General features: G+C 41.4%; 1 protein-coding gene across 2 annotated transcripts; it reads right to left on the reverse strand.

The window, feature by feature from the left end:
• Positions 1–845: 845 nt before the first annotated feature.
• LOC124711324 lies at positions 846–27,131 on the reverse strand. 2 transcript variants are annotated; one of them, XM_047241344.1, is made up of 6 exons: positions 26,982–27,131; positions 26,676–26,818; positions 26,518–26,577; positions 21,091–21,396; positions 8,321–8,512; positions 846–1,498 (listed from the first exon to the last, which is right to left on the reverse strand). In XM_047241344.1, the coding sequence occupies exons 2-6, from the start codon at positions 26,742–26,744 to the stop codon at positions 1,493–1,495; spliced, it is 633 nt and encodes a 210-aa protein (XP_047097300.1). In that variant the 5' UTR covers positions 26,745–26,818; positions 26,982–27,131; the 3' UTR covers positions 846–1,492. The 2 variants fall into 2 exon arrangements, with proteins under 2 accessions (XP_047097300.1, XP_047097298.1); XM_047241342.1 differs by lacking the exon at positions 846–1,498 and adding an exon at positions 1,927–2,253.

Here is a 27,131-nt window from a genome sequence, read left to right on the forward strand (position 1 = left end):
ATTAATTTTACCTTCAACACTGGTTTTCTTGCCCTTTCTTCATTTGCAGCATCTTCCCAAATGGGAAAATTCTTGTGAGATCAGTGTACAGTCATAAAATCCTCATTGTAAGCATGAAACTGACAAGTAAATACCATCATTCATGATGTTTTAACTGAATAAGATGAAGTGTGTGTCGAGATGAAAAAAGACATGAAAACAGTTGTTTGTACAGTATCAACTTAACAAGTTATTCACACAGCAGCTATCGATATCATGGCAGCACAAATTAAGAATTTGACTGTAATTATTGTAAAGTATCACTATGCACTAATGTGTGACGATTTAAAATGTTTACTTTGCTAGCATGTTAAAAAGTGAATCATACAATGTTGACGCAACTGCATTAATGGTGTTTTCAGAATAGCACATAATATTTTGCTGTACTTTCATCATGTCTTACTGCAGCATAAATGCCCTGTGCGTTCTTCTCAGGTGCAAACAGTGAATGATACTGAGCAGGGAAACTTGTGGTCTGAATTGTCTGTATTTCTTTCCTACTTCTACCAACTTCCTTCTCTGCTGTCGCCCTGAATAAGGAATTAGTGACATGACAAATTCCAGCACTTCTGTTAACTGTTATTTTGTGTATTTTTATCAACTCTACTGCAGAATGCATCTCCTGAGGGTAATTTCTGACCAGCCATCGTTCTTATAACAATTCAACAACATTTATTGAATGTTTGTTCATATCATGTAGCATCATCTGAAAATTCTTGTATTTTGTACATTAATATAATTGCAATTTGTTCATTTGATAGGTCATATTTTGATTTTTATTGATTTTCATTTTAAACTAACTTGTATTAAGAGAAAACACTTTATTTACAGAATATACATCCAAATTATCAAAATAACCACTGGCAAATTGACATAAACTACATATTCACAACCTTCACAATCTTTTACTAAGGCACAAATGTGTTTTTTATAAAAGAAGCACCATGATCAAAATTCTTGTTAACTGGTTACATGATTAATTTGACTTTTTTCATTATTTTCAATTTAGTGAGTGACAGTCACTCCTTATGACATGATAACATAGGAAATAAACAAGCCTCTGGAATAAGAACAGTTTTTAATAGGGTTACATCAAGTATAACAAGTGTATAGTATATCAGACAACAGCATAAACTGCTGATGTTTGTAGCATGATATGAAATACTGCCACAATGGTTACTTCATTTTCAAATTTAAAAAAATCGTAAATATACACTACACTGTCATCAGTCAAATCAGTATCAGTACAGAAAATTGTACAAAATTTTATTGTCCAATAAAGATTTTAGATAATGTATCCACAATAGTATAAATAACAGTGAAAAATAATATTTGAAACTACGTACAACCACTTATGACACATGTTAATACCAGTACATAGCTATTTTGAAACTGTTACCTCTTTCCTTTGATTTAAACCTGCTTTTGTTTCATTTACTTCAATATGTCATCTTCAATGCTGCATAAAAAAATTAAATTAATCAGTACAAACATGATGATGTGTGTGACAGAAGAGAGACATCTATTAATCACATGGGAAAACAAAAACAAGTGGAGTGAGGGCCACACACACAGCAGTGTGGTTAAATCCTCAAATTACAGTATTTCATCAAAATTCCTTCAACTGGGAGACAAATGGAAATATGGAAAGGAAACGGTACATACACATGTGATTAAGGAAAAGTTTCTGCAAAACCTAATCCAGGAAATATACAGTTGTATCTTGTGACACACTTGTATCACAGAATGAATGCACTACCCCCCCCCCCCCTCTCTCTCTCTCTCTCTCTCTCTCTCTCTCTCTCTCTCCCCCCTCCCCCTCTTTTTCCTTTCTGCTTCAGTGCCTATGCATATACTCTTTCCTCATTCAGTTTTGAATCATCATCATAATGAAGGAATTTTAAAAAATGTTGAAATTTAGAGATGCAGCCTTTTTTTTTAAAATTTGTGTGACTCTTGGTCTTACTCCATTCATTCTTGTTTTAATGTTAGTTAACAGATTTCCTGTTTTGTCACTACTATTATTAGTAGCTACCTGCTGTTGACTATAATCTGGATAGCCATAATGACACATCAATGAACACAATTATGGTTAAATTTTCTACACACAACCAGTAGCAATATAGCATCGTCTTAGGAACTGGATGGAAAGCTTATTCAAGAGCGCCGTAACGCTACTGGTAGCAACAGTCTTGGCTGCACTCTTGCACTGACCTGAAACATTAACAAAACATAAAAGTATTACAAATATCTGTAAGAAGAAAGCGATAAATCAAGTTAAGAGCAAATGATCACAAACACTTAAACAGTTTGAGTGACAAACACTGTTCAGAATACATCAACAAAGGATGAAAATAATGAACACAGTCACTAAGGAGAATTCTGAATGAGTCCCTAAGGTGCATCTGAAGAATTTTTCCAACTTGCACAAGTAATTGCCAGAAGCAATATGTTTAACCAACATAGTATCTGTTCAATCTTTGGACTTTCAGTATTTTCTCATTGTCGTCTTTTACGGCAAATTCCTCTGAAGATAGTTATATTTTAAACAACTAGTAGAACAGCAAAGTACTGCAATTAAAACAACCAATGAGATGAAAGTGCATAAATTTATGTATTCAATTGAAACCTAATAGGCATCTTTAAATACCAATAAATAAAAAGAAAAAAAGCAATTCTTCCCTGCCGTAATTCTGCATATGTGCTCAACAACCCACTGTACTTTACATGACAGAGTATGTAAATAGTGTACCCACAGTGTTTAGTTCCTTCTTATTCCATCTGTAAGTAATTTACAGAAGGAACAACTGTTGGTGCACCTCCTCATAAAACTAATTCTTTAATTTTACTGCCATGATCATTATACTGTATGAAAGAAACAAGGGTGTTTGCATTAGTAAGGGACTATTTGTCTCAGTGACTGTCAATCGATAGTTTATTGCAGACAAGTTCTTGTGGTGCACTGAAAAATTTAGTTTATGAGGTATAACGAAAGAGACCAATACTGCAAATCTGTGTACTTCTCAAGTATGACCTGTCAATGGTGATTTGCCAGCTACCAAAACATATCTTTATGAAGACACCCATGTTGCTCCACCATCAACTACAATGAAAACCTTTATTTTTGCCACCAGCTTTGATTGCTACCAACCTTCATTGAGTCCAAGATGTTTTTCAATTCCAGTAACTCTGTTGATCTCAATGCAATATAAAGCTGCTATTATAGTTTGTTTCATGTTCAAGAATAACCCTAATGTCTCTCACCACATTCTGACATTTAGGATCAACTATTTTAGGTCCTAAGAATCGTGTTGACCCAAATTTAAATTACTGCTTTGATGTGACATATCTCCTCAAAACATATTCTGAGTAAGAGTTGAATAAAAGAGGGTGATAATTGCATTATGCATTGCACTTTTGACTTCTCCTTCCCTTTCATCTATTTTTACATGTCACTATTTTTTCTGTATCACCACTGCTGAAGCTTGCACATAGTTTACTACTTTTAACCTCTTCCTCTCTGAGATACCATGTCCTTTATCTACTCTCATCACAATATGTGGGTCCTCTTAATCTAGTGTCTCAGTAACCTGCTCTCCCCCTCTCAAATCTTCCCCCAAACAATACCTCTTTCCTACCTAGAGAAGAAACATACGAATGTCTAAAGTCAAGATTAGTATTTTCTACTCTTACATGTATCTAGTGGCACTACTCAGAATTTCCCCTTCTACAGGTAAGTGCTGGCCAGCCGTCATGTCTCCTCGCAATTTTAACAGTTTTCTTAGCAGAATTTTCTCTTCGACAAATTACTAAATTTTATTATCACTTTGACTCTGTAATTAAAATACACTAGACATACAACACATCCCGAGTAAATTATTGTAGGCCAATTTGTCATGTTATCAAACATGAACTGAATTTCATCACACTGGTTAAAGTGGGTAGTAAAAGCTATAATCTATTGCATGTTATTTAGGTAGCACTTCTGAAACAATACACAATTACTTCAGTAAAATTTCTCCAAATAATAAAACTGATACCAACAGTAACCATTTTCTAGACCATTTATTCTAGAGGCAAAGTATCTCATTCTCTTAAATGTTTGAGAGTGACAAGGCTTTCTTTTACTTAGAATATATACAGTAATTAGTATTAATATTTGATTTATTATTGTCTATACTTGGATCTAATATTTATACTTCAGGTATCAAAAGCAGCTACATTATGTAGAGTTCAATATTTAAAAAGCACCGTGAATGCTTTCAGAATGAGTCTTTCACACTGCATCAGTGTGTGCACTTTTTGAAACTTGCTGGGAGATTTAAAGTGTGTGCTGGACTGGGTCTCAAATCTAGAAACTCACCTTTCATAGGTAATTCTCTTAACAAGAAATACTGCCAGAAGTAGCTCTGTGATGACAAGTATTGAGGAGTGACTGGATAGCTCAGTCATCAAGATCCACCACTCTTTGATTACACTGTTGACAACAAATCAATGGGAACAGTAACTGCAATAAAATAGCTAGGACTAACCATCCAGAGCAGCCTAAAGTTGAACGATCATGTACAAAAAATTGCACAAAAGTAGTAGCAGAAGAACGTATAATTCACTCCTGAAAGAAGTGGCTAATGAAATGCTCATTTCACAGACTACTGAGCATCGTTCAGCTGTCAGGGGCCCTTACCAAATAGCATTAATGGAAGACAGGGAAGAGATCAACAAAGAGCAGCCATTTCATCATTTACTTGGGAGAAGAGATTTATAGTCAACAAATTAGAGTATCAGACACTTTGAGAGAGGTACTGTGCATCAAGGTCAAGTGTACTAATGAAATTCTGAGAGAGTACATTCCAGGAAGAGCTGATCAATTTATTACTTTCTCCCACATGTATCTCTTGAAATTGTCATGACAAAAAATCAGAGCCCATATAGAGCTTTACTGACAATCATTATTCCCACATGCTGTTTGTGAATGGAACATGAAAGGGCAAAAAATAGTTGTACCAGAATTTCCCTTCACACACATTGTATTAGGGCTTGAAGACTACAGGTTTAAACATAAGAGCAGTGCCCACAAAAGGCAAGTTCCTGGATTCAAGTCCTAGTCCATCACAGAGTTCTAATCTGCCAGGAAGTTTCACAGAGAATGCCATAAAACTACAATCATTAAACAATTGCTCATTTATAAAATTACTTATTTCTAAAATGCACGGAAGGATAGAAGACTGGTTTGTGGGAGAAACATGAGGGATGGGAGCGGTAGATGGAGGAACAAAGAATCATAGTCACAACAAAACTTGCATCATTCATCTGAACTGTATGTAGGAAGGTGCAAATAAAATGCCTAAGAAATTCACACATGCACATGGAAAGTTAATGGCCAATCTAGTATTTAAATCAAAGGCACAGAAGACTGGTTTGTGGGAGAAAACATAAGGGATGGGGGTGGTAGATGGAGGAACAAAAGGGAGGGGTAGGAGGGAGAGAGGGGTAGGAGGGGGAGTGGGAGATGGAGGTGGGGGTAGGAGGGTGAGAGGGGGAGACAGTGGCAGAGGGGGATAAGGGGGTTGGCAGAGGGGGGAAAGGGGGGGGTGGCAGGGGGGAAAGGGGGGTGGCAGAGGGGGATAAGGGGGTGGCAGTGGGGGATAAGGGGGTGGCAGGGGGGGAAAGGGGGGATGGCAGGGGGAAAGGGGGGTGGCAGGGGGGAAAGGGGGGGTGGCAGGGGGTTACGGGGGGCGGCAGGGGGTTACGGGGGGCGGCAGGGGGGAAAGGGGGGCGGCAGGGGGGAAAGGGGGGGCGGCAGGGGGGATACGGGGGGGGGCGGGCAGGGGGATACGGGGGGCGGCAGGGGGGATACGGGGGGCGGCAGGGGGATACGGGGGGCGGCAGGGGGGATACGGGGGGCGGCAGGGGGGAAAGGGGGGCGGCAGGGGGGGAAACGGGGGGCGGCAGGGGGGGAAACGGGGGGCGGCAGGGGGGGAAACGGGGGGCGGCAGGGGGGAAACGGGGGGCGGCAGGGGGGGGACGGGGGGCGGCAGGGGGGGAAACGGGGGGCGGCAGGGGGTACCGGGGGGCGGCAGGGGGGGAAACGGGGGGCGGCAGGGGGGGGAAACGGGGGGCGGCAGGGGGGGGGAAACGGGGGGCGGCAGGGGGGAAACGGGGGGCGGCAGGGGGGGAAACGGGGGCGGCATGGGGGGGGAACGGGGGCGGCAGGGGGGGGAACGGGCGGGGGGGTGGCAGAGGCGGATACGGGGGCGTGGCAGAGGGGGATACGGGGGGCGGCAGGGGGGGAAACGGGCGGGGGGGGGGTGGCAGAGGCGGATACGGGGGGTGGCAGAGGCGGATACGGGGGTGGCAGAGGCGGATACGGGGGGTGGCAGAGGGGGATACGGGGGCGTGGCAGAGGGGGATACGGGGGGCGTGGCAGGGGGGGTTACGGGGGGGCGGCAGGGGGGGGTTACGGGGGGGGCGGCAGGGGGGGTTACGGGGAGCGGCAGGGGGGAAAGGGGGGGCGGCAGGGGGGATATGGGGGGCGGCAGGGGGGAAAGGGGGGCGGCAGGGGGGGTTACGGAGGGCGGCAGGGGGGGTTACGGGGGGCGGCAGGGGGGAAACGGGGGCGGCAGGGGGGGAAACGGGGTGCGGCAGGGGGGAAACGGGGGGGCGGCAGGGGGAAACGGGGGGGGCGGCAGGGGGGAAACAGGGGGGCGGCAGGGGGGGAAACGGGCGGGGGGGTGGCAGAGGCGGATACGGGGGGCGTGGCAGGGGGGATACGGGGGCGGCAGGGGGGGGAAACGGGCGGGGGGGTGGCAGAGGCGGATACGGGGGCGTGGCAGAGGGGGATACGGGGGGCGGCAGGGGGGGAAACGGGCGGGGGGGTGGCAGAGGCGGATACGGGGGTGGCAGAGGCGGATACGGGGGTGGCAGAGGCGGATACGGGGGGTGGCAGAGGGGGATACGGGGGCGTGGCAGTGGGGGATAAGGGGGGTGGCAGTGGGGGATAGTGGGGGGTGGCAGTGGGGGATAAGGGGGGGGTGGCAGTGGGGGATAAGGGGGGGGTGGCAGTGGGGGATAAGGGGGGGTGGCAGTGGGGGGATAAGGGGGGGGTGGCAGTGGGGGATAAGGGGGGGTGGCAGTGGGGGGGATAAGGGGGTGGCAGTGGGGGATAAGGGGGTGGCAGTGGGGGATAAGGGGGTGGCAGTGGGGGATAAGGGGGTGGCAGTGGGGGATAAGGGGGTGGCAGAGTGGGATAAGGGGTGGCAGAGTGGGATAAGGGGGGCAAGGGGAGGGGTGGCAGAGTGGGATAAGGGGGTGGCAGAGGGGATAAGGGGGTGGCAGAGGGGGATAAGGGGGTGGCAGAGGGGGATAAGGGGGTGGCAGAGGGGGATAAGGGGGTGGCAGAGGGGGATAAGGGGGTGGCAGAGGGGGATAAGGGGTGGCAGAGGGGGATAAGGGGTGGCAGAGGGGGATAAGGGGGGTGGCAGAGGGGGATAAGGGGGTGGCAGAGGGAGATAAGGGGGTGGCAGAGGGAGATAAGGGGGTGGCAGAGGGAGATAAGGGGGTGGCAGAGGGAGATAAGGGGGTGGCAGAGGGAGATAAGGGGGTGGCAGAGGGAGATAAGGGGGTGGCAGAGGGAGATAAGGGGGTGGCAGAGGGAGATAAGGGGGTGGCAGAGGGAGATAAGGGGTGGCAGAGGGAGATAAGGGGGTGGCAGAGGAGATAAGGGGGTGGCAGAGGGAGATAAGGGGGTGGCAGAGGGAGATAAGGGGGTGGCAGAGGGAGATAAGGGGGTGGCAGAGGGAGATAAGGGGGTGGCAGAGGGAGATAAGGGGGTGGCAGAGGGACAGTGAAGGTGGGACAGAGTGAATGGGGTGGGTATGATAGAGGGACAAGACACAGAGGGACTGTGGGACAGGAATGGAGGGACAGCAATGAAAAGGCATGGCATTGGTGGGGGGGGGGGGAGGAGAGGGGATTTAGAAGAGATAAGTTTTTGAATTTAATGATATTGTCCTCCTCAACATACATCTCAGAAAATATACAAAAAAATTAAACTTATTTTGACTGGTAATTAACAATACGTAGCTGAGGCCTTATTCTGCGTTCTGAGCATCACGTGTTTCTGACCGTGCAACTTACAGCACAAATATTGTATTTTTGATGTCTGCTATACAATTACTTGCAAGCACATGGTAACGAACCAAAGGAAATAAATGCAAAATTCCAACTCTGACTTAGAATTAACTGTTTGTGTACAAAAAGGACATTGTGACTGAAAACATACCTTTCTCCATATCCGTTGGAACCATGTGCTGTTAGTGGCCCACATACCATGCCCCTTACGCTCTGCCTGTTTCTCAGTCTTCAACAGTCTTTTGTAGTACGTGATGTAAAGTGGATCTTTTTCCAATGTGAAGTCCAGTGCTGACACTGTTGCAAATCCCACTGAGACAAGGTCTACAGCCACATCACCTTTCTGAAAATTTGCACACAACGTAATGAAATAAATAAAAGAAAAATTTCTGAAATTTTTGTAGAATGCATCAGTTCAAAAATCAGAGCTGAGTTACATCTAATGATTTCTTTTTTCATTCAACAGCCTTATTTGGTATTAAACTGGTGCTTGAGGATTTACATGGTATTTTGTAGTTTTTGTTCACATTTAGTGCTGCTCTTCATTACTGACTAAATGCTCAGTTATTTGGAGTAACACCATAGATTGTATATCTATGCAGTACTTATTTATCAAATAAGCATAAACAAAAATATGAGACTTTACTCCTTTAACTGGTTCAGAGATTACTAGAAAGCACGAACAAGTATCAATTCTGGTATCTTAGATGCTACCATTATTGTATAATACAGTAATTCTCATTCATTCTTCTTGCATTTATGTCCTATTTCCTTTCATCTAAAGCTTTATGTCAAAAGCTAAGCATTTTTTTGTCTTTTCTATATATCTGTCTGCAACTTAGCAACTCTTCATTTATAGAGTAGTGAACTATTCTCATTTATATATTAAGTCTCTTTTTATTACATCTTGTTTGGTTCATATGTGTCATTCTAAAACTGTGTACAAGAAAGGAAAACAACTGTTTGAAATCTCATTGATATCAACGCCATTAAAATTCATTCATATTTCATAAATTCTATCAATGTACTTGTAAATATTACACATGTATTAAGAAATGACTTTAAAAATATATAGTCTATGCCCATCACAATGTTCATTGTAGTATCATGTAAAAAGTTGAAGTAAATCAGTCATGAACTTTTGAAATTTTTGGTAATGTTAAATGATGACAAGTCTTGTATAGTGCTACAGACAATAGATTATTACTTGTCATTCAGCATTATAACAAACACAGTTACTTGCTATGAAGCCTGAATCTAGATGTTCAAGTAATTTGCAAAATCAGTGTGTAATGAGGTATGTTTTTTTATTTTCTTTTAAATTGCTGCGGATTCCTGATTTCTTACTTTATATTGGACATGAGCTTCTTGAACTTCCTATTACTAGAGTATATAACTCCATTCTGAACACTGGACACGGGGGAAAAGACTACATGAAAATTATTACTGTATCTTGTATTGTGACTGTGTACATCATAGTTTAGTTGAATTTGATTTTTATTATCAGAAACAAAAACTATTAAGGAGTAAATATTTTGAGAAATGAGTGTAAGAATTTCATGATCTTTAAAAACATTTCTGCAGGCTGTACAATTATCTACTTTACACAATATCTATACTGGTTGCTTCTGTTGATCAAACACTTTATTTACTTTAGGTGCACTGCCCCAAAAGTTAATTCCAGAAGACAACATCAAGGGCAAATAAGAAAAAAAAGCCAACATTTTCATCTTTGGGTCAACAAAATGGGAGCTACTTCTAAAGGCCTAACATACTGCTTCTCAATTAGTTTATTCATGTGTGTACCCAATTTTAACTTGTTATGGAACACCAATGAATTTTACATTCAGTGTGTGACCATTAATGTCCACTTATGGTGTTAACAGGTCATTACCGCTTGTCTGAAACTGCCTAATATGAGTCTTTGTGGGGTTAAGAGTTAGCTGTGAACCACTTGTTGGCCTCTTAAGGTATCATCTGAGTTGTGTCTGCTATGGTTGAATTTGGAGCCTTGACTAGGTATGCTTTTGTCATCATTAAACATTACAGTTTTCTATCTGCCCTTTAATATGATTGGAAGATCATTTATATACATTAGAAAAAGAAGTGGGCCCATTAGCAATCCCTTTCGCACTCCAAGTTATGTCCTCCCATATTGAGGTTATTTTCATGCCCAAGATACAGCCTCTTCTTTCTGTTATGTAGGTATGATTCCAACCATGTGAGAGGGATGCAGTTAATGCTGGAACACTTTAGTTTTCAAAGTAGATTTCTGCAATGCAAACTATCAAAGAATTGGTAAAGTCACGGAATATACCAGAAGGAATTTTTTTTATGTAGCTCCAGTAACACTTAATTTTGAGATCTCGTGTTGCTTTGTGTGTAGAAAATCCTTTATGAAATTCAAACTGAGAGGCTGTTAACAACTTCTGCTTGGTTAAATGAATCAGTATTCTGTCACTGGCCACTTTCTCAAATACTTTTGAAAAGACTGGAAGGAATGATACAGATTTGGAATAAGAGGTCATCTGCATATCTCCAATTTTGCAGATGGGTGTTACTACTGAATACCTAAGTCTGGAGGAAATATATCCAGTCATTAATTGATTACAAACATACACACGTCAAAAAGAGTTTGGATCACCTTGGCTCCGAGAGTTCCAGAACCTGTGCACAAAATTGGAATGAAGATCAACATAAACATCATTTCCGCCCCTTTTCATTACTCATGAAAACCACATATTACATGTTGTACCACCATACAGCGAGACCTTCACAGATGGTGGCCCAGATTGCTGTACACACCGGTACCTCTAATACCCAGTGGCACCTCCTCTTGCACTGATGCATACCCGTATTTGTCATGGCATGCTATCTACAAATTCATCAAAGCACTGTTGGTCCAGACTGTCCCTCTCCTCGGCATAGATCCCTCAGAGTGGTTGGTGGGTCATGTCGTCCATAAACAGCCCTTTTCAATTAATTCTAGGCATGTTAGACAGGGTTCATGTCTGGCTAACATACTGGCCACTCTAGTCGAGCAATGTTGTTATCCTGAAGGAAGTCATTCACAAGATGTGCACAATGGGGACACGAATTGTCATCCATGAAGATGAATGCCTCTCCAATATGCTGCCAATATGGTTGCGCTATCGGTCGGAGGCTGGCACTCACGTTTCATACAGCCCTTACGGCGCCTTCCATGACCACCAGCAACGTACGTCGGTCCCACATAATGCCACCCTAAAACAGCAGGAAACCTCTACCTTGCTGCACTCACTGGACAGGGTGTCTAAGGCGTTCAGTGTGACCGGGTTGCCTCCAAACACATCTCCGACGATTGTCTGGTTGAAGGCATATGCGACACACATCGGTGAAGAGAAAATGATGCCAATCCTGAGCGGTCCATTTGGCATGTTGTTGGACCCATCTGTACCGAACTGCATGGTGTGGTGGTTGCAAAGATGGACCCCGCCATGGATGCGGGGAGTGAAGTTGCGCATCATGCAGCCTATTGCGCACAGTTTGAGTTGTAACACAATGTCCTGTGGATGCACAAAAAGCATTATTCAACATGGTGGCAATGCTTTTAGTGTTCCTCCAAGCCATAATCCGTACGTTAACGGTCATCCACTGCAGTAGTAGCCCTTGGACGGCCTGAGCGAGGCATGTCATCGACAGTTCCTGTCTCTCTGTATCTCCTCCATGTCCGAACAACATCGCTTTGGTTCACTCCGCGACACCTGGATGCTTCCCTGGTTCAGAGTCCTTCCTGGCACAAAGTAACAATGCGGACATGATCAAACCGCAGTATTTACTGCCTAGGCATGGTTGAACTACGGACAACATGAGCCATGTAACTCCTTCCTAGTGGAATGACTGGAACTGATCGGCTGTCTGACGCACTCTGTCTAATAGGCACTGCTAATGCATGGTTGTTTACATCTTTGGGTGGGTTTAGTGACATCTCTGAACACTCAAAGGGACTGTGTCTGTGATACAATATCCACAGTCAACATCTGTCTTCAGTTCTGGGAACCGGGATGATGCAAAACTTTTTTTGATGTGTGTAGTACATGGATAATCCAATCAAGTTAGCAAAGGACATTGATAATCTGCAAGAAACACCATCATAACCATGATAATCACTACTTCTTAGTGACCTGAAGAATTCTGTAATTTCCTTATGGGTTGTATTTTTGAAACCAATATCAGTTGCTGGAACACGAAGACTCTACAGAAGTAAATCTAATGCACCTGTATTTGCTTGTTTATTACTGGGTACAGTGTTTGCTAAAACTATGAAGATATAAGCACTAACTTTTGTGGCCAACTATTAAAAGTCTCACCATTTCTGGTAGAGCTAATTTCTGGAGGTATAATTTCATTTGGATTACTATTTTTGTTTGTTTATTGTTCAAGAATGTTCTAAATGGTTTTTGCCTGATTCTTTGAGCCTTTTTTTAGCATTGTACAACAGAATGAAGGATTCAACAACACTGGTGGTAATGGAGCTTCAAATTTTGATTACTGCTTGTACTCTGAATTACATTGAATTCACACTTCCTAGCATAAGGTTCTTTAATCCCAGAAGTTATCCATCCATCATCATTCCTTCTGTTCAATGTTTCGCTTACTGTATATTGGACAACAGAACACTGGACTATTGCACTAATTGATAAACAACACAGCATTTCTATATTTTTACTCTAACTTTAAATTCGTTAATTATTGTATGTACATACATATTATTCCTATGTTTATTTGCTTTACATTTCACTTTTTTGCCACATACCAAAGAGGGAAACTTGTTTTGATTTCCTGTTCAAAATGTTTTTTCTAGGCAATTTTTTGCACCATACAGCAGTTCCAAAAAGATGGGAGAATTTGTGTGTGCTGGCAAATTGCATAACATCGTTTATGCATACAGTGGCTTCTTGATGCATCTCGATTTTTCTCGGGTCATCATTTTGCTCCTCTTCTTCTTCCTTTGTTTCTTCTTCATCATCCTCTGTATTGCGGATTTCTATTAAATCTATTGCTAAAGTGAAAGTGGAGCGAGTTGAGAGAAAGTCAGCACTTTGAATATAATCATCTGCACTATATGAAATGATTCTCATTTTCATTAATTCAGCAGTTGCTGCTGCATTTTCTTTAGTTTTGATGCCCACAGAAGTATCTTGCTCTTGACCCCCAAACCCTGCTTTGTTCAAGCACTTTGTGACAGTTTCGAGTTTCATTTCCTTTACTGCCAGGCCAATCAAATTCCCAGCATCCAGGACAGAAACTGAACAAGCAAGAGCAAATGCACTTTCGGCTTCCTCAACACTAAGAATAAGAGATTGCATCAGTAATTGCCTATAATGACACTCGAATGTGTAAATAACCCCCTGGTCAATGGGTTGTGTGAGGCTGGTTAAACCTGGAGGAAACCAAGACAATTACTTTTGGGTCACAGGTTACATTGTCTAGGAAAAGGAGAACTTCGTAATTTCCTTTTTCCGTTTTGGCATTGAAAGAGCACAACCATTATTCCATAAGACCACCCTCCATCCATGCCTTTTTATTGCTTCACCATGTGACTGGAATCTTAATGATATCTACCTTTTTGAAGCAACATGGTTTTACTGCCTTTCCAATCACTAGTGACTTTTCTATTTCACCTAACATGTTTCCACACAGCAGCACAGTGAGCCTTTCATCGGATTTTTTTCTACCAGTGAACTTTTTACCTCGAACTGCTAGCGGTTTTGAAGGCTGCAAGCAATAAAACAGTCCCGTTTCATCGACATTGAAAATGTCTTTTGGGTCATAATTAACAATTATTATGTTAATTGTCTTTTAATTGTCTTCCACTCTGTTGCTACACTTTCCTGCACATTCTTAGCTTCCCCACACACTTCATTCTACACGACGTTGTGCCTAGCTTTGAAACTGTCCAGCCATCCTATGGTTGCCTTAAATTCCACAATTCCATGCTCTTTAGTGACTTTCAGAGCCTCACTCTGCCACATGGGTCAGGATAAAGGTAAATTTCTTGCCCACGCATTCCCACACTATTATGTTAATTTCTTCATTTCCGATCTTCTTTTCATCTGCCCATTCCCTTTCATCCATTCGTCCTGAATCTTATCCCTGTTTTTTAAAGTCTCATAAATTTGTTTTCCCCCCATTTTAAATGTAACATAATTTTGGGTACAGAGAGATTGTTTTTATTAGTCGCCTTGATTACATTAATCTGTTCACTAAGTGTTAACGATAGATATCGTTTGTTCGACATCATGTTACTGTATCTCTTAAAGTGCTACTAGTAAACAAACTGGTGGAAAATAATGACACACCTCTTTCACTGCACACATTGCAGCAGTGTGTTGGTAGATGCGCAACAATGTCCCTGTATGCGCCGGCGTGCATCAATAATGAGGGAAACGAGAAAGCTGGCAAACAGAATGATGACGAATGAACCATTCCCTTTGATGTACTGTACTGACACTGAGCGTAACTTATTCGTTGTTGCACAGAGTGGCTCGGTTTTAGGTCCATACCAGCAGCGCCGCGCTGGACCTCTTTTCTTGGTTTTGCACTGCTTAAGAGAGGTGTTAAACGTAAAGTCCCCATAGAGTCATGAATAACTAATGAACTGTAATACAATAGTACTGTATAGGCTCTTTTCCACATTATACAATGAATTATTAAGTATGTTCTAAGATTTGCTTTCCATTTTCACGTTAGACACTTTCCACTTTATACAAAAAATTCAGCACATAAAAGTGCACTGAATGCGTTGGTACTGAAATACTTGTACAGCTTGGGCAGATTTCCGAATTATACATGTGCTGATTTTAGCAAGTTTTACTGTATTTAAGAAAGACTTTCCATACAAACTGTCTGATTTATATATTTCTCCCTGGAGCTCTTCCCATAATTTCTCTCTAAACATTCATCAAGACACTTTATGGTACTGCAATACACTACTTTTCTTCTATGAACAGTATTTTACTGCTCAGTGAATACTATTGTTAATATTTGGCCATCATGGTAAGATAAACCATAGACTATTCGTGTCACGGTAAATCAATGTTGGCCACTATGTCCTTCACTCCTCATAGGGAATATTACTGTGGAGAATAACCCATAGCTGCACATCCACTACTCTGGGTGCTACCAGTAAGCATCACCTGGCAGAATGTAAATGTTAAAGCTTATACAAGCAATGATTTTTGCATTTAAGCTTTCACAACCTTATTGAAGCTGTTTCTAAAAGTTTTATGACTTCAAGACACTGCCTGCAGATGATCTGTAAAATGTTGTTACAACGAGCTTATGCCTTTTCTGATAGATTATTGTGGCACAGAATTCTTTAGGCATTCCCGGTGATCTGTTGACTTCTTTTGGTATTGGGTATTCTGCCAGATGCCAGCATTGTTCATGCGCAATATTTTGACAACGTGACTCAATATATTCATCAGGCGCTACCTGAAACTGCTCATCAAGTGGAATGTGCACAGTATTTATAACTACGGCCTGCCCCCTCCATGGTCGGGCCCTGGCATGGAACCTGCAGTCTGCACCTGCTAAAAGCATCCTTGAGTATTCCTTCTTCAGTCAGGTGCAACGGGCTGTACGTTGCCGTTCTGTTTTTTGTATGGCATGCCCGTCCATGCACTGGATTTCCATTTTCCGTCCCATGCAAGTCTAGGTGTTCTCTTTGGCATCTGCCTCTAGAAATATTCTTATACACTCCCTCTTCAGTCCGGTATACCAGGCCAAGTGCCAGCATTCCATTTTTTGTCCAGTATGGTTCTAGGTGTCCCTCTGTGATCCATTCTCACTAGAAGCATCCTACGATGTTCCATCTTCAGTCTAGTGCACCTAGTGCTCTGTCTGGAGTTTGTTCTGCATGTCTACACTCTCAGTTCTCCTTATCGAATAGTTCTGCTGCTTGCCCCATTGCATTTTCAGCAATTTTGGTGGAGGTTCCCAAGTGTCATGATTCATGAGCTTTTCCATCACGTTTATCTTTACAATACTTTCCCAGTACTTCGGGTCTGCACCAGAATGTTCATTTCATCGTAGTTCATGGAATGATTGAGTTCCAAACAGTGCTTGGAAATGGTTGATTTCATTGCCTGTGTTTGTCAAGCACGCTTCTGATGTTCTTTGCATCTTAGGTCTACTATCCTAGTTGTTTGACCAATATATGACATGCGACATTAAAAAGAGATATTATAAATTTCTGGTTTTCATAGCTCCTGGTCATCTTTTACATTTCCCAGTAGTCCCCTTAGTTTGGTAGGTGGACAGAACATACACTTGATGTTATACTTCCTGGAATCCTGTAGGTTTTTGCACAAACAGATCCCGCACAGGACACATACGGCACAATCTTTGCTTAATCTTGCTCTTCTTGAGCGTGTGGTGGACTGGCTGGTTGGAGGACTTACTGAATCTGTTTGACCCTGTAATCAATTTCGCAAAACACTGACTGTAGGTGTTCTATTTTTGCTGCCAAACTATCTAGATATAACACTGTGTGTGCCCTGAGGGCCAATATAACTGCATTCTTCTGTGATGGATTGTGACAGCTGCTAGTTTGTAGGTACAAATCACTCTCTCTAGGTTTGTGATACTCATTGTGGCCGAATGACCCATCTGCTCTCTGACAAGTGCATCTAGAATCAACAAACAGCCATTCCAGTTCCATGGTGAACTTAATATTTGGCAGGTGAGAGTTAAGATGTCCCTGAAACTCAATGAACTTCTTCCTGCCACAATGCGAGATCACTAAGGTATACTCCACATACCTGAAGAAGGATGTGGGTTTGCATCTAGCCATCTCTGATGCTTCCTCCTCAATTCTCTCTACGAACATGTTGGCATCCACTGGAGACAGAGGACTGTCCATGGTTACACCTTCTGTCTGCTCGTAATGCTGGCCCCAATAAAGAAAATAAGCTGAGGTCGTATGTGCCTGAACAAGTCCATGAGAGCATCGTCAAATTTCTCTGCAACCAGTTCTAGTGAGTCTTTCAGTGGTACCCTGGTGAACAGGAATACCACATCAAAACTGACCATTATATCAGATTCTATGACATGTAGTTGCTTGAGACGTTGCAAATCCATCGAGTTGCGGATGTGGTGAATACGCTTCCTCTCATATGCAAACAGCAGTTTCTTCATATACTTGGCTGTTGGGTGCACTGATGCATCAATGTCGCTGACAACTGATCACAGTGGCACGTACTCTTTATGTACTTTCGGCAACCCCTATAGTGGAACTGGCTCTCTCAATCTAACTTGCAGCCATAACCATTTTCTTCAAAAGAACCCTTGCCTACTTTGTAGGGTCACATTCCAAAAGTCTGTATCAAGGCCTTCAAGAAATTGATAAACTTTCTCATCATAATCAGCCTGGAGTAAAATGGCTAAGGAATTACCTTTGTCTGCTGCCAACATCATGATGCTGCTGTCTTCAAGGAGCCTTGAGTTCAACTGTCTCATCACTTCAAAAGTTTGGAGCCTTTTTCTTGGCGAGTGCCCTACAGATCTCCCAGCGAATTTCTTCTGCCACACTTGGTGAAAATGTGTTGGCTACTTGCTCCACTGCACTGATGAGACCTGAAATGGACACATTTTCAGGGGTTGTTGCGAATTTGAGACCCTGCTGGGTACCTTCAAAGTGATGTCATCAAACTGCTTGCCACTTACATTACTCATGTTGTGAGTGTCCTCCATTTGCAGTGATTTCTTATCCAAGTGGACAGAATGGGACACTTAGATAGTCTTCCTGGTGCACTCCACTAGAGACCAAGAGGAACTGTCTACCCAGTCCCTGTCTTCACCTGCTACAGAGAATGCCATGTACAAGTGTAGAAGCTCCCCAGCTATTACATCTAGGCTGTGGTATACATCTCATAAGTACCATGCTCGCGTGATATTTTATCTTGCTCGTTCTGTTGGAGTTCATGTGACACCTGATCCAGGCAAAAATTGGTACAACGATCCCATCTCAACATCTCAGAAGGAAACAGGGGGAACTCAGTAACCTCCCTTTCTTCTGTCAAGGCTTGTCCAGCTACTTGATATTTTGGTACATATCCTTCCTACAGAATCTCATTATGTAATTCTTCTGGCTTTCCTGGTACCATACAGCGAGGTCATCAATCCCATGATCTAAGGTGGCAGACACCATGGGAGGAACAACACAAACAGCACAGCCCAGTCAATGGGAAGGGAAAATGGGAAAACAGAAAAGTGAAAGGGAAGTCAGAGCAGCAGAAGGACAGGAAGCAGAATGGGAGGGGGGAGAGTAAAGAACAGGAAGCAGTATGGGAGGAGGGAGAGGCTGGGGGGGGGGGGGGGCAGCAAGAGCAGAGGCATCCCAGAGATGCTACAAATATTGGGGCACCAGCACTGCCGCAGATCCTTCCTGATCCCCACACCATACCATGTTCACAGCACACTGGGGGCAACATCAGGGGAAAACGACCAAACAAAATGTAGGGAAAAGATGGGGAGAACCTGGCCGGTGTGGAGGCATGGCCAAGGCCTCCATAACCAACACCAGTGCTAACCAAGGGACCGCAATTCCAGTGGGAAATTCAAGTACTTAAACCTGGGAGGACAAATCAGTTTCGAGAAAAAACTGATGAGAGACATAACAATGTGATGGTCGTACACTAAAACCCATGACAAGGAAAGTCGGAAGGCATATTTAGTGCAGAGGGCCAAAAGGCAGGGGCAGTCCAACAAAAATATGGATCACAGTGAGGGGGCCCCACAACTACAAACGGGGGAGAGGAACATGTCACTGTGGAGCAAAAACCCGTGAGTCAATTTAATATGACCAATACGAAGATAGTAAAGGATAGTAAATACCCGCTGAGAGAGGCAGAGAGAAGAATGCCACGTGCTAGGAATCTCCTGGATTGTACGACGTTTATTAAACAGGGGGTAGTGCCGACACCCCCCCCCCCCCCTAAGAATCTGTCCACAATTGAGTAAAAAGGAATTTGATGTAAAGCCACAAAGCTGATCCCGGAGTGGTCACTGAGAACATGAGTCAGTGACAGACCCCCTCAGCCAGACCATCAGCTTGTTCATTATACAGGATACCCATATGTCCTGGAACCCAAAGGAAATCAACCAAACAAGTAGCATCACGAAGGCCATCGAGAAGGTCATGGATGGCAGAGACCAAGGGGTGTGGGAAAGACACTGAGTCTATACAAAACAAAACTTGGGTGAGGGAGGACCTTTTAAATAAAGCAGAGGGCCTGATAGAAGGCCTGGCCATTAGTTATACAGTAAACACCCACATGACAAGCAAAAGATGATGTTCCGTGCGAACAAAAGACATGTAAATGTATCTCACATGATCAGAAGATTCAGAGCCAGTGGTGTAGAAAAGAAATATCATCCTGAAACTCCTGTAAGAGTGGAGAGTACAATGGGACACCACTGGAGTGATGGAGGCTTTCAGACTTTGAAAGTAAATACTGAAAACACCTCATGGGTGGCACAACGTACAGCTTCACATCACACCAATAAAACATAACCTTGACCTCCTCTGGGCGGCGGGGAGGGGGTGGGGGTTGTATCTCCCTCAAATGTCAGAATACGTCCTTACGAACTTTCTGAAGACACCAAACAAAATAAATTCACCGTCATTCCTGATTGGCCTGGAGTTCCTCATAAGTTTGAAGGATGAGGTCCACATGAAAAATGACTCCCTGAACCATATTTAAAGACTGGTTGGGAGTAATGGACAATGGGATGTCACCAAGATGATCACAAGCATGAAGGGCAGATGTTCCGATCAACAGTGAATGCAACCACATCTTACCAAGAGACTCCACCAAATCTGTTATCAATATTTTCCACAATAAATAATGGCTTGATGGCAACAAATGTGTCCCCATCAGTCCTAGTGCAGGCCAGGTAGCGGGGAAAAATGTTTCACTCCAAGCTGGCGAGATTGGCCCTCCTCCCAGATTGTAGAAAGTGAAGGGAAGGCCATAGGGTCATAAGCAGCAGCATTATATGATCCACTGCAAAACTAAAGAGATGACTGTAGAAGAACAGCCAGATTTTTGGAGTTTAATGCATTTCATACACAAAGCATCCACCCTGATATCACTCACTTTGATCAGGGGCTCTCCCTGTGGGCACTATCCAGCTACAGCAAGGGCCATCTAGCACAGCAGCCATTGCCAGAAGTTCCAATGCTCCAGAATGACAAGCAACCACTTCTAGGCATACATGGGGAGGCAACAGCTCAGGTATCACAAGTCTGATCCTTTTGTTGTCAAGGGGCACAGCAAATCATCATAAAAGTCAATTAGATAACATGCAACCAATAGTTGTGTAAAATACTGAAGTCACAAAAAAAAGAACTAAGAAATTGTGAACAGCAGCATCTGACCCATTAATTTAGTCAATCTGAACACCAAGCCAATACTGAAGCATTCCTCGAGTGCAATAATCAGTATGATGCCTGCATTGTCTTAGGAATCACCAACCTGTTCACCAGTATCGATTTAGACAATGGGAAACACAGATCTGGATGGTCAAACAAGGATTTGAATCCACTTCATCTAGGATTTTAATCAATGAGATCTCTTTTTCACTTTTATGATATCAATAATAAATTAGTGGTGCAACAAACTAACTCAAAGGAAAGAATATCTTATGACACTTCACTCTGACAAAATAGTGCATCATTATACTCCTGCCCTGTCATCAGTTGTGAACTATCATTAGTTGTGTACTGTTAGAAGTCAATTGTCTGACTTTGCAATCATTTACAGCTGATGTTCATACACATATGAGGTTTATCCACACTAAATGTTTATGGGGAAACAAAGTACAACTTTCTCAGTATACTATAAATAATTTTATGAAATTCTTATTTTGACTTACCGACGCTTTCACTATGCAGCTAACATTGCTCGGATTAATTTTCAGTGGTGTGAACTTCACTTGATCTCCAACCAGTACAGACTGCATCCAAGAAATTCCATTGCCAGAAATGTCAACACCAGCAATATGTACAGGTAGACAAGAAGACGACTGCCGTGTAAGGGATACGATTGGTTGATGATCCACCATTAGCAATGGTGGTGTAGTTGGACCACCTAGTTCTACCCCTAAGACTCGCCCCTTTAACGGCACATGGCGTTCCACAAAGGTTTTTGGAATGTCTTGAGGCCTTACAAAGCGTGAGAACTGAATAAAAAAGAGAAAAAAAATTATCACATTCCATCCTGGATTTTCCATTGTTTGGGAAAGAAAGTCACACACACAAATGCTGATGATTTATTGCCACACATATGCAGACCTAATTTGGTATTCAACACATAAAGAGTCTTAAACTGTTTATAATACTCTATGATAGACCAGGAATGAATATAATCAGTGCATTTAGAAATATTTCTATACTTGCTTTGTAGTACTGAAGTAAATGTCTGCCCACTAAAAAACACTATTCTTACTGTACTCTACTCTTCATAAATCCAAACATTCTTTCTGAGAGTCTTTGTTGTGTTTATCTGCAACTCAACCTCTCTGCTATATGGTAAGTAGCAAATATTCTTTACCTAATATTGACATATTCCATCCTGAATTTTCTACTGTTTGATTTTTTTCATAAGTTAAACAAATCATGGGTTTTCTTAGCCTTCAAGTTTTGAATATTCAGTTTCTGCATAGTCTACAATAAAAACAGATATAATGTATGGTAAGAATACCAAAAATAAAGACTGGACCAATTTTATACTGCTGCACTACAATAGTAAGACCCGCCTGAAAAATGTTTAGGAAAGTCATACATTAAACAAGCTTCCCTAGTTAATTAACTGGTTTAACACGTGAAACAGTTCTGCCTGAGGGCTGGTAGAAACTGGATATTTAATGATCTGCTATAGTTTTTCCATTGTTTGGGCACTGTCTGAATACATCTGAGCCTTTAACTTGTTCCACAGAGAAAATTCAGTAGTATACATATCTGGTAATTATGGTGGCCAGAAGATATTACTGTCTTTTCTGATTATCCTCTCATCAAACACCTCATGAAATCATGTCAAGGTTGAAACAGATTGATAATGTGGGACAGTTTTATTGTGACCACTCTATACTTGCATTTTATTATCTCTACCATCAAATAACTGTCATGTGATTCATGAATATCTGATGATAAAAAGAGTTAAATCCATAGACATAGTTACATGATAAATTAAAGTGCCCCACTGTGTTTTTTCCTTCTGTATGTCATGGCTAATCTCAGGAACAACTGTAGGGAATTTTAAACAGTATTCACAAATAGACCGATTCCTGAGGAAGGTTTGTGTAAATCACTAAATATTGTACACAAGTCAACTGGCTATAGATAGTGCTACGTGTGCAAAGCTGGATCAGGTTGCTAGTAAAATATGAAGTATTTACACTCAATTTAAGAATTTAGAATTAAATAAAGATTTCATGCGACTGCATTCATCTGTATTGTCAGAAAGCATCATGATGACACCTTATGTAAGTTATCAGAAAGAAACAATTTAAAAATTCCACAAAGATAGCTACCCAGAATATATCAACGCCCAAATGTTAACAGTAACATGACACATTTCCACCAAAATTTGGTTTACGGGATGAACTAAGTGACAAGAAGTGAGTGAGATGTTATCCCAATTTCACATTCAAAAAGCAGAAGTAGCACTAACAATTGATCTCAAAAGCATGAAAGGTTTCTTATTAAAACATCAGCATTTCACAATAACAACAATAATGCAATGTACACTAATATTATATTCACCAAATTCCCAAAACACCAAAACATGCAGCAGAGTGTCCAGGATGGTTCTTACCACTGACAGAACCTGGCCATCCTTCAACAATTCATTTCAAAATATACAAATATGAATGCTAGTTCGACCAGTCCGACTCTTTGAAGAGTCTAGTGTAACGTAGTTTCGCATGATAATTGTCAAATCCAAATTCTGAGCAAAACTGCATATATAAATTTTTGCCTACTATCTTCTCAATCAGTGTTTATTCATCTATACTCGTATCCACATACAAATAAAACTGCCTGTTACATACCTTCGTATTCTGAAAGGGAGCATTATACTGTGACATCTCCTGTGGATGTTTTAGTGAAAAACCATAAAATGAAAAAGATAGTTCCAAATACCATCAGAGCATTGAACTTTGGCTTTGTTCAATAAGTCTGAAGAGGACATATAAGCAATGGAACTGAAAGCCCTCTTGAGGAAAATGAAAAGTCGCTACCCATCATAAACTTTCTAAGAGCGATATACAAAAAAAAAAAATACACTGTCAAAATGGCTACCATATATTACGGTGAAAGAGGTTCAGGATCTGTGAATGATATGTTAGTCTCAGCGCAAGGAAGACACTTCAAAGAGATTGGTATGCTCGTGCTTATGGTTTATTGCCTCCAGAGGAAGGATGACTTCAAAGCATAGACAGAATAACAGTGGTGTGACCACAGTCAACAGCAGCAAATACCATTCCTCACATCCATTTCTCAAAACTAGTTTTTAAGCAATTGCTACAAAAAATGCATATACCATATATGATGACACTATGCTTTAGTATTCCACTACCATATGCTACCTAGTAAGAGAGCTTCATAAAGAGAATATTTTTTAAGTCTACTCAAAATGGGGCAGGCCATGCATAGCGCCACTATTACACGGTGCTGATATCTTGATATACTCTCGCAACTTTGCAAAAATTGCTCAGCAAGAAGTGCTAAATGATTTGCACCTCAGATACAGCTTTTAGATTTGGTTAGCAGGCTGGGCAATACCACAAAGGCTGCCTTTCCATCATCCCCATCCGACCGCACCTTGCAATGGATGTTCAACAGGTCAAACTGAACACCTAACAACAGTACCAAGTACCAGATGGATCACATTACAATTGTATCCTCAAAGCTACTTACACACACATTTTTTGGGTCATTAATCTTCTGACTGATTTTATGCAACCTGCCATGAATTCCTCTCTCTTCACACCCTCTTCATCTCACAGTAGCACACGTACACAACATCCTAAATTACTTATTGGATACCTTCCAACCTATGTCTTTCTGCACTCAATTTACCCTCTTCAACTCCATCCCCCTTGACTTAACATGTCCTAAAGTCCTGCCCATTCTTCTTGCCAATGTTTTGCACATATATTTCTCTTTGCTGATTCTGTAGAGAACCATCTCACTTCCCAACAGTCCACTTAATTTTCAACATCATTTTATAGCACCACATCTTTAACACTTCAATTCTCTTCTTATCCAAAATTTCCCACTGGGCATGATTCATTTCCATACAGTCTTGTGCTCCATACATACATTCTCACATTTCTTCCTTAAATGATTACCTGTAAGATTTCAGTCCCTCAGTCTTGATAAGAAGCTATTGTTTTGATTTTAATTTTGTTTCATGGAAAATTGCAACAGTGATTCCTGAACATATTCTAAATAATGAAGCCAGTACTCAAACTGGTGAATAAACGAAAGATGTTCTCACCTGTTCCTTTTGTTGTTAAATTTTCAGAGAAAATGTGAATTACACATGATAAGTTCTGACAGTATACAATGACATACAAGAAATGACCAATAAAAGCTAGGAATAGTTTTTGGGCTTTTATTTTTCTATTTTTTACTGTCCCTTATCAGCAATAGGGGCCTACTGGAATTTCCTTTCCTTAAGGTAAATCCGACCAACCAACCTGTATCCTTTTAATTTAACATTTTTCTGAGGTGAATTCTTCTTCTGATATGCTAATTTGTGACTTTTTTAGTAGTATATTTGCCTATATGACTTTCTAAGATTAATCTACACTTGGATATTTGAGTCTGTGCTAGTGTATGACCCATCTAGATAAACAGAAACAATGATTTCAGTACTGATCATCTACATTTAACATTACTGTTGCATTGTGGAACAGTAATCAGAAACAATCTAGAAAAGGTTATTATATCCTTGCATTTTAGTTTCATTCAAAGCCGTGGTATAAACCACCCAGGTATCCTTTGACAGTGGAGCAACAACTGTTGCTGAGTAAAGTTTAGCAATTTCCTGTATGGAACCTGTTTTGAATGTCCCTTGTAAGTCTGTTATACAATGCTATACATTATAATACAAAAACATTTTGGTTGAAGGGATCTGAAGTCTTAAATGAACACATCAGTTTTTGGCCACTGACTATGTGTTAGGGTGGAAAAATCACGAAATTCCACAAGGCACAAGGTGGCATTTACTAGGAATAGTGGAAATTTGTCATTATTCTATCTATTCCTTTACCTTTTGTGGAATGTTCTTTTGATAGATCCTTTAGCTAAACAATTCTGAATGTTTAAATATGAACTGATGACTTTATAGCAACATTTGTTCTCCTCAATTCCCCCGAACATGGCTTCACATAAAGAAAGATTTCAAATATTTTCGCCTGTGTGTTTATCATTTTTTTTTTTTAGGTACATGAAAAACAGAAGTAAAGTTCTGTCTCCAATTAAAAATGATTTATGTCTCATACCCTTCCAGCAAGCTATAAAGTCATTCTCCAAGTTTAAATAATTATGGACTGTCAAAATTAGATGACAATTATGGCTTTGAGGAATCATTGCTCCAGCACAAATTTCAATATCAGTTTTACACATCCAAGATATGCCTCACAGCAAGTGGAAGTTTAGTTACACTGATCTGTTCCAACGAGAGTACTAGTTAAGTTACGGTAAGGTTTCCCTCCTGATTTAGTTCTGTGAAAGTAGCGTACAGTAATCCAGTGGGTATTTCTGGAAAGTAGTCATAATAGAAACTAAACTGCAAGGAAAATATAAGGAATACCAATGACAGTATGACAGGCAAGTTATAAAAAGTAAAACATGAGATTTCGAAATGTTTCTGCATCTGTCATTGAAAAACAAAATGTCAGAAGAGCTCTAAATTAAATGCACAGCTTGAAATATTAATAGAAATGCTTTGTTTATCACCATTCATTACTCATTTCTTGTACCTACTGTAAAGTTGTGTAATTCCACGAGAAATATTCTCAGAGGGCTTTATAAAATGACTGACCCTCCAAAATTTGCTCACAATATTTTCTACAGCAATGTCAGTGGATGCATTTACAACTGCTCGCTTGTTATAGATTTGAGTACCGGTACGACATTTGTCCACAGGCTCATTAAAAGCGTACACAGCTGGAATTTTTTCATGTGACCGTAATTTTCTCAAAATACACAGGATAATTTATCTTGATAACAACGTTGGCGATTATCAAATACAACGCTACAAAGTTTTAAGCAGCTTATGTTATAATAATTACCGGTCGCACACTTTTCAAGGCCACAACAAGTCCGATCACGCCCACAGAATATATGCCGATCTGAAACACAGTACAAACACAAATTCAGCTGTTGCTACAACAATTTTTATGTCACTTTTACTGCTGATGATTACAAGTCATTGATGCGATTGCCTTACCTGTACACCTCTAATATTCTGTTCCACAATAACAGTAAATTTGTCAAACCAGTTTTGTTCGTCATCCATCGCAATAGCGTTGATTAAAAACGAGGTTTTACCTCGCCGATCGTAATTTCATATGGTCGATGTCCAGTGTAGGGCTGGAAAGCATTTAATTTTTAAAGCGAGACTATTTACAGGTGCTGACATCAAAATGTTGTTGATAGTTATCAAAGGTCGCATGCGAAGATGCTGTACTGTTTTATACGGTTAGTAGCTTTCTGAACGGGTGAGATCAAAACATTGCACATATACAATATTTACCAGCAAACAACTTTGGTCGTTCGAGGATGTTTCACATCAGTGGGGGCGTGTATCTATGTAGTAGTAACCTTGGCGTATACGTCGATGTCCCCTCCATGCCACCCCAAAGGCATTAATGGCACAAGCATGACGTAATGCTAATCGCAACTA

This window comes from Schistocerca piceifrons, chromosome 8 (genome assembly GCF_021461385.2).
Source record: "Schistocerca piceifrons isolate TAMUIC-IGC-003096 chromosome 8, iqSchPice1.1, whole genome shotgun sequence".
NCBI lineage: Eukaryota > Metazoa > Arthropoda > Insecta > Orthoptera > Acrididae > Schistocerca > Schistocerca piceifrons.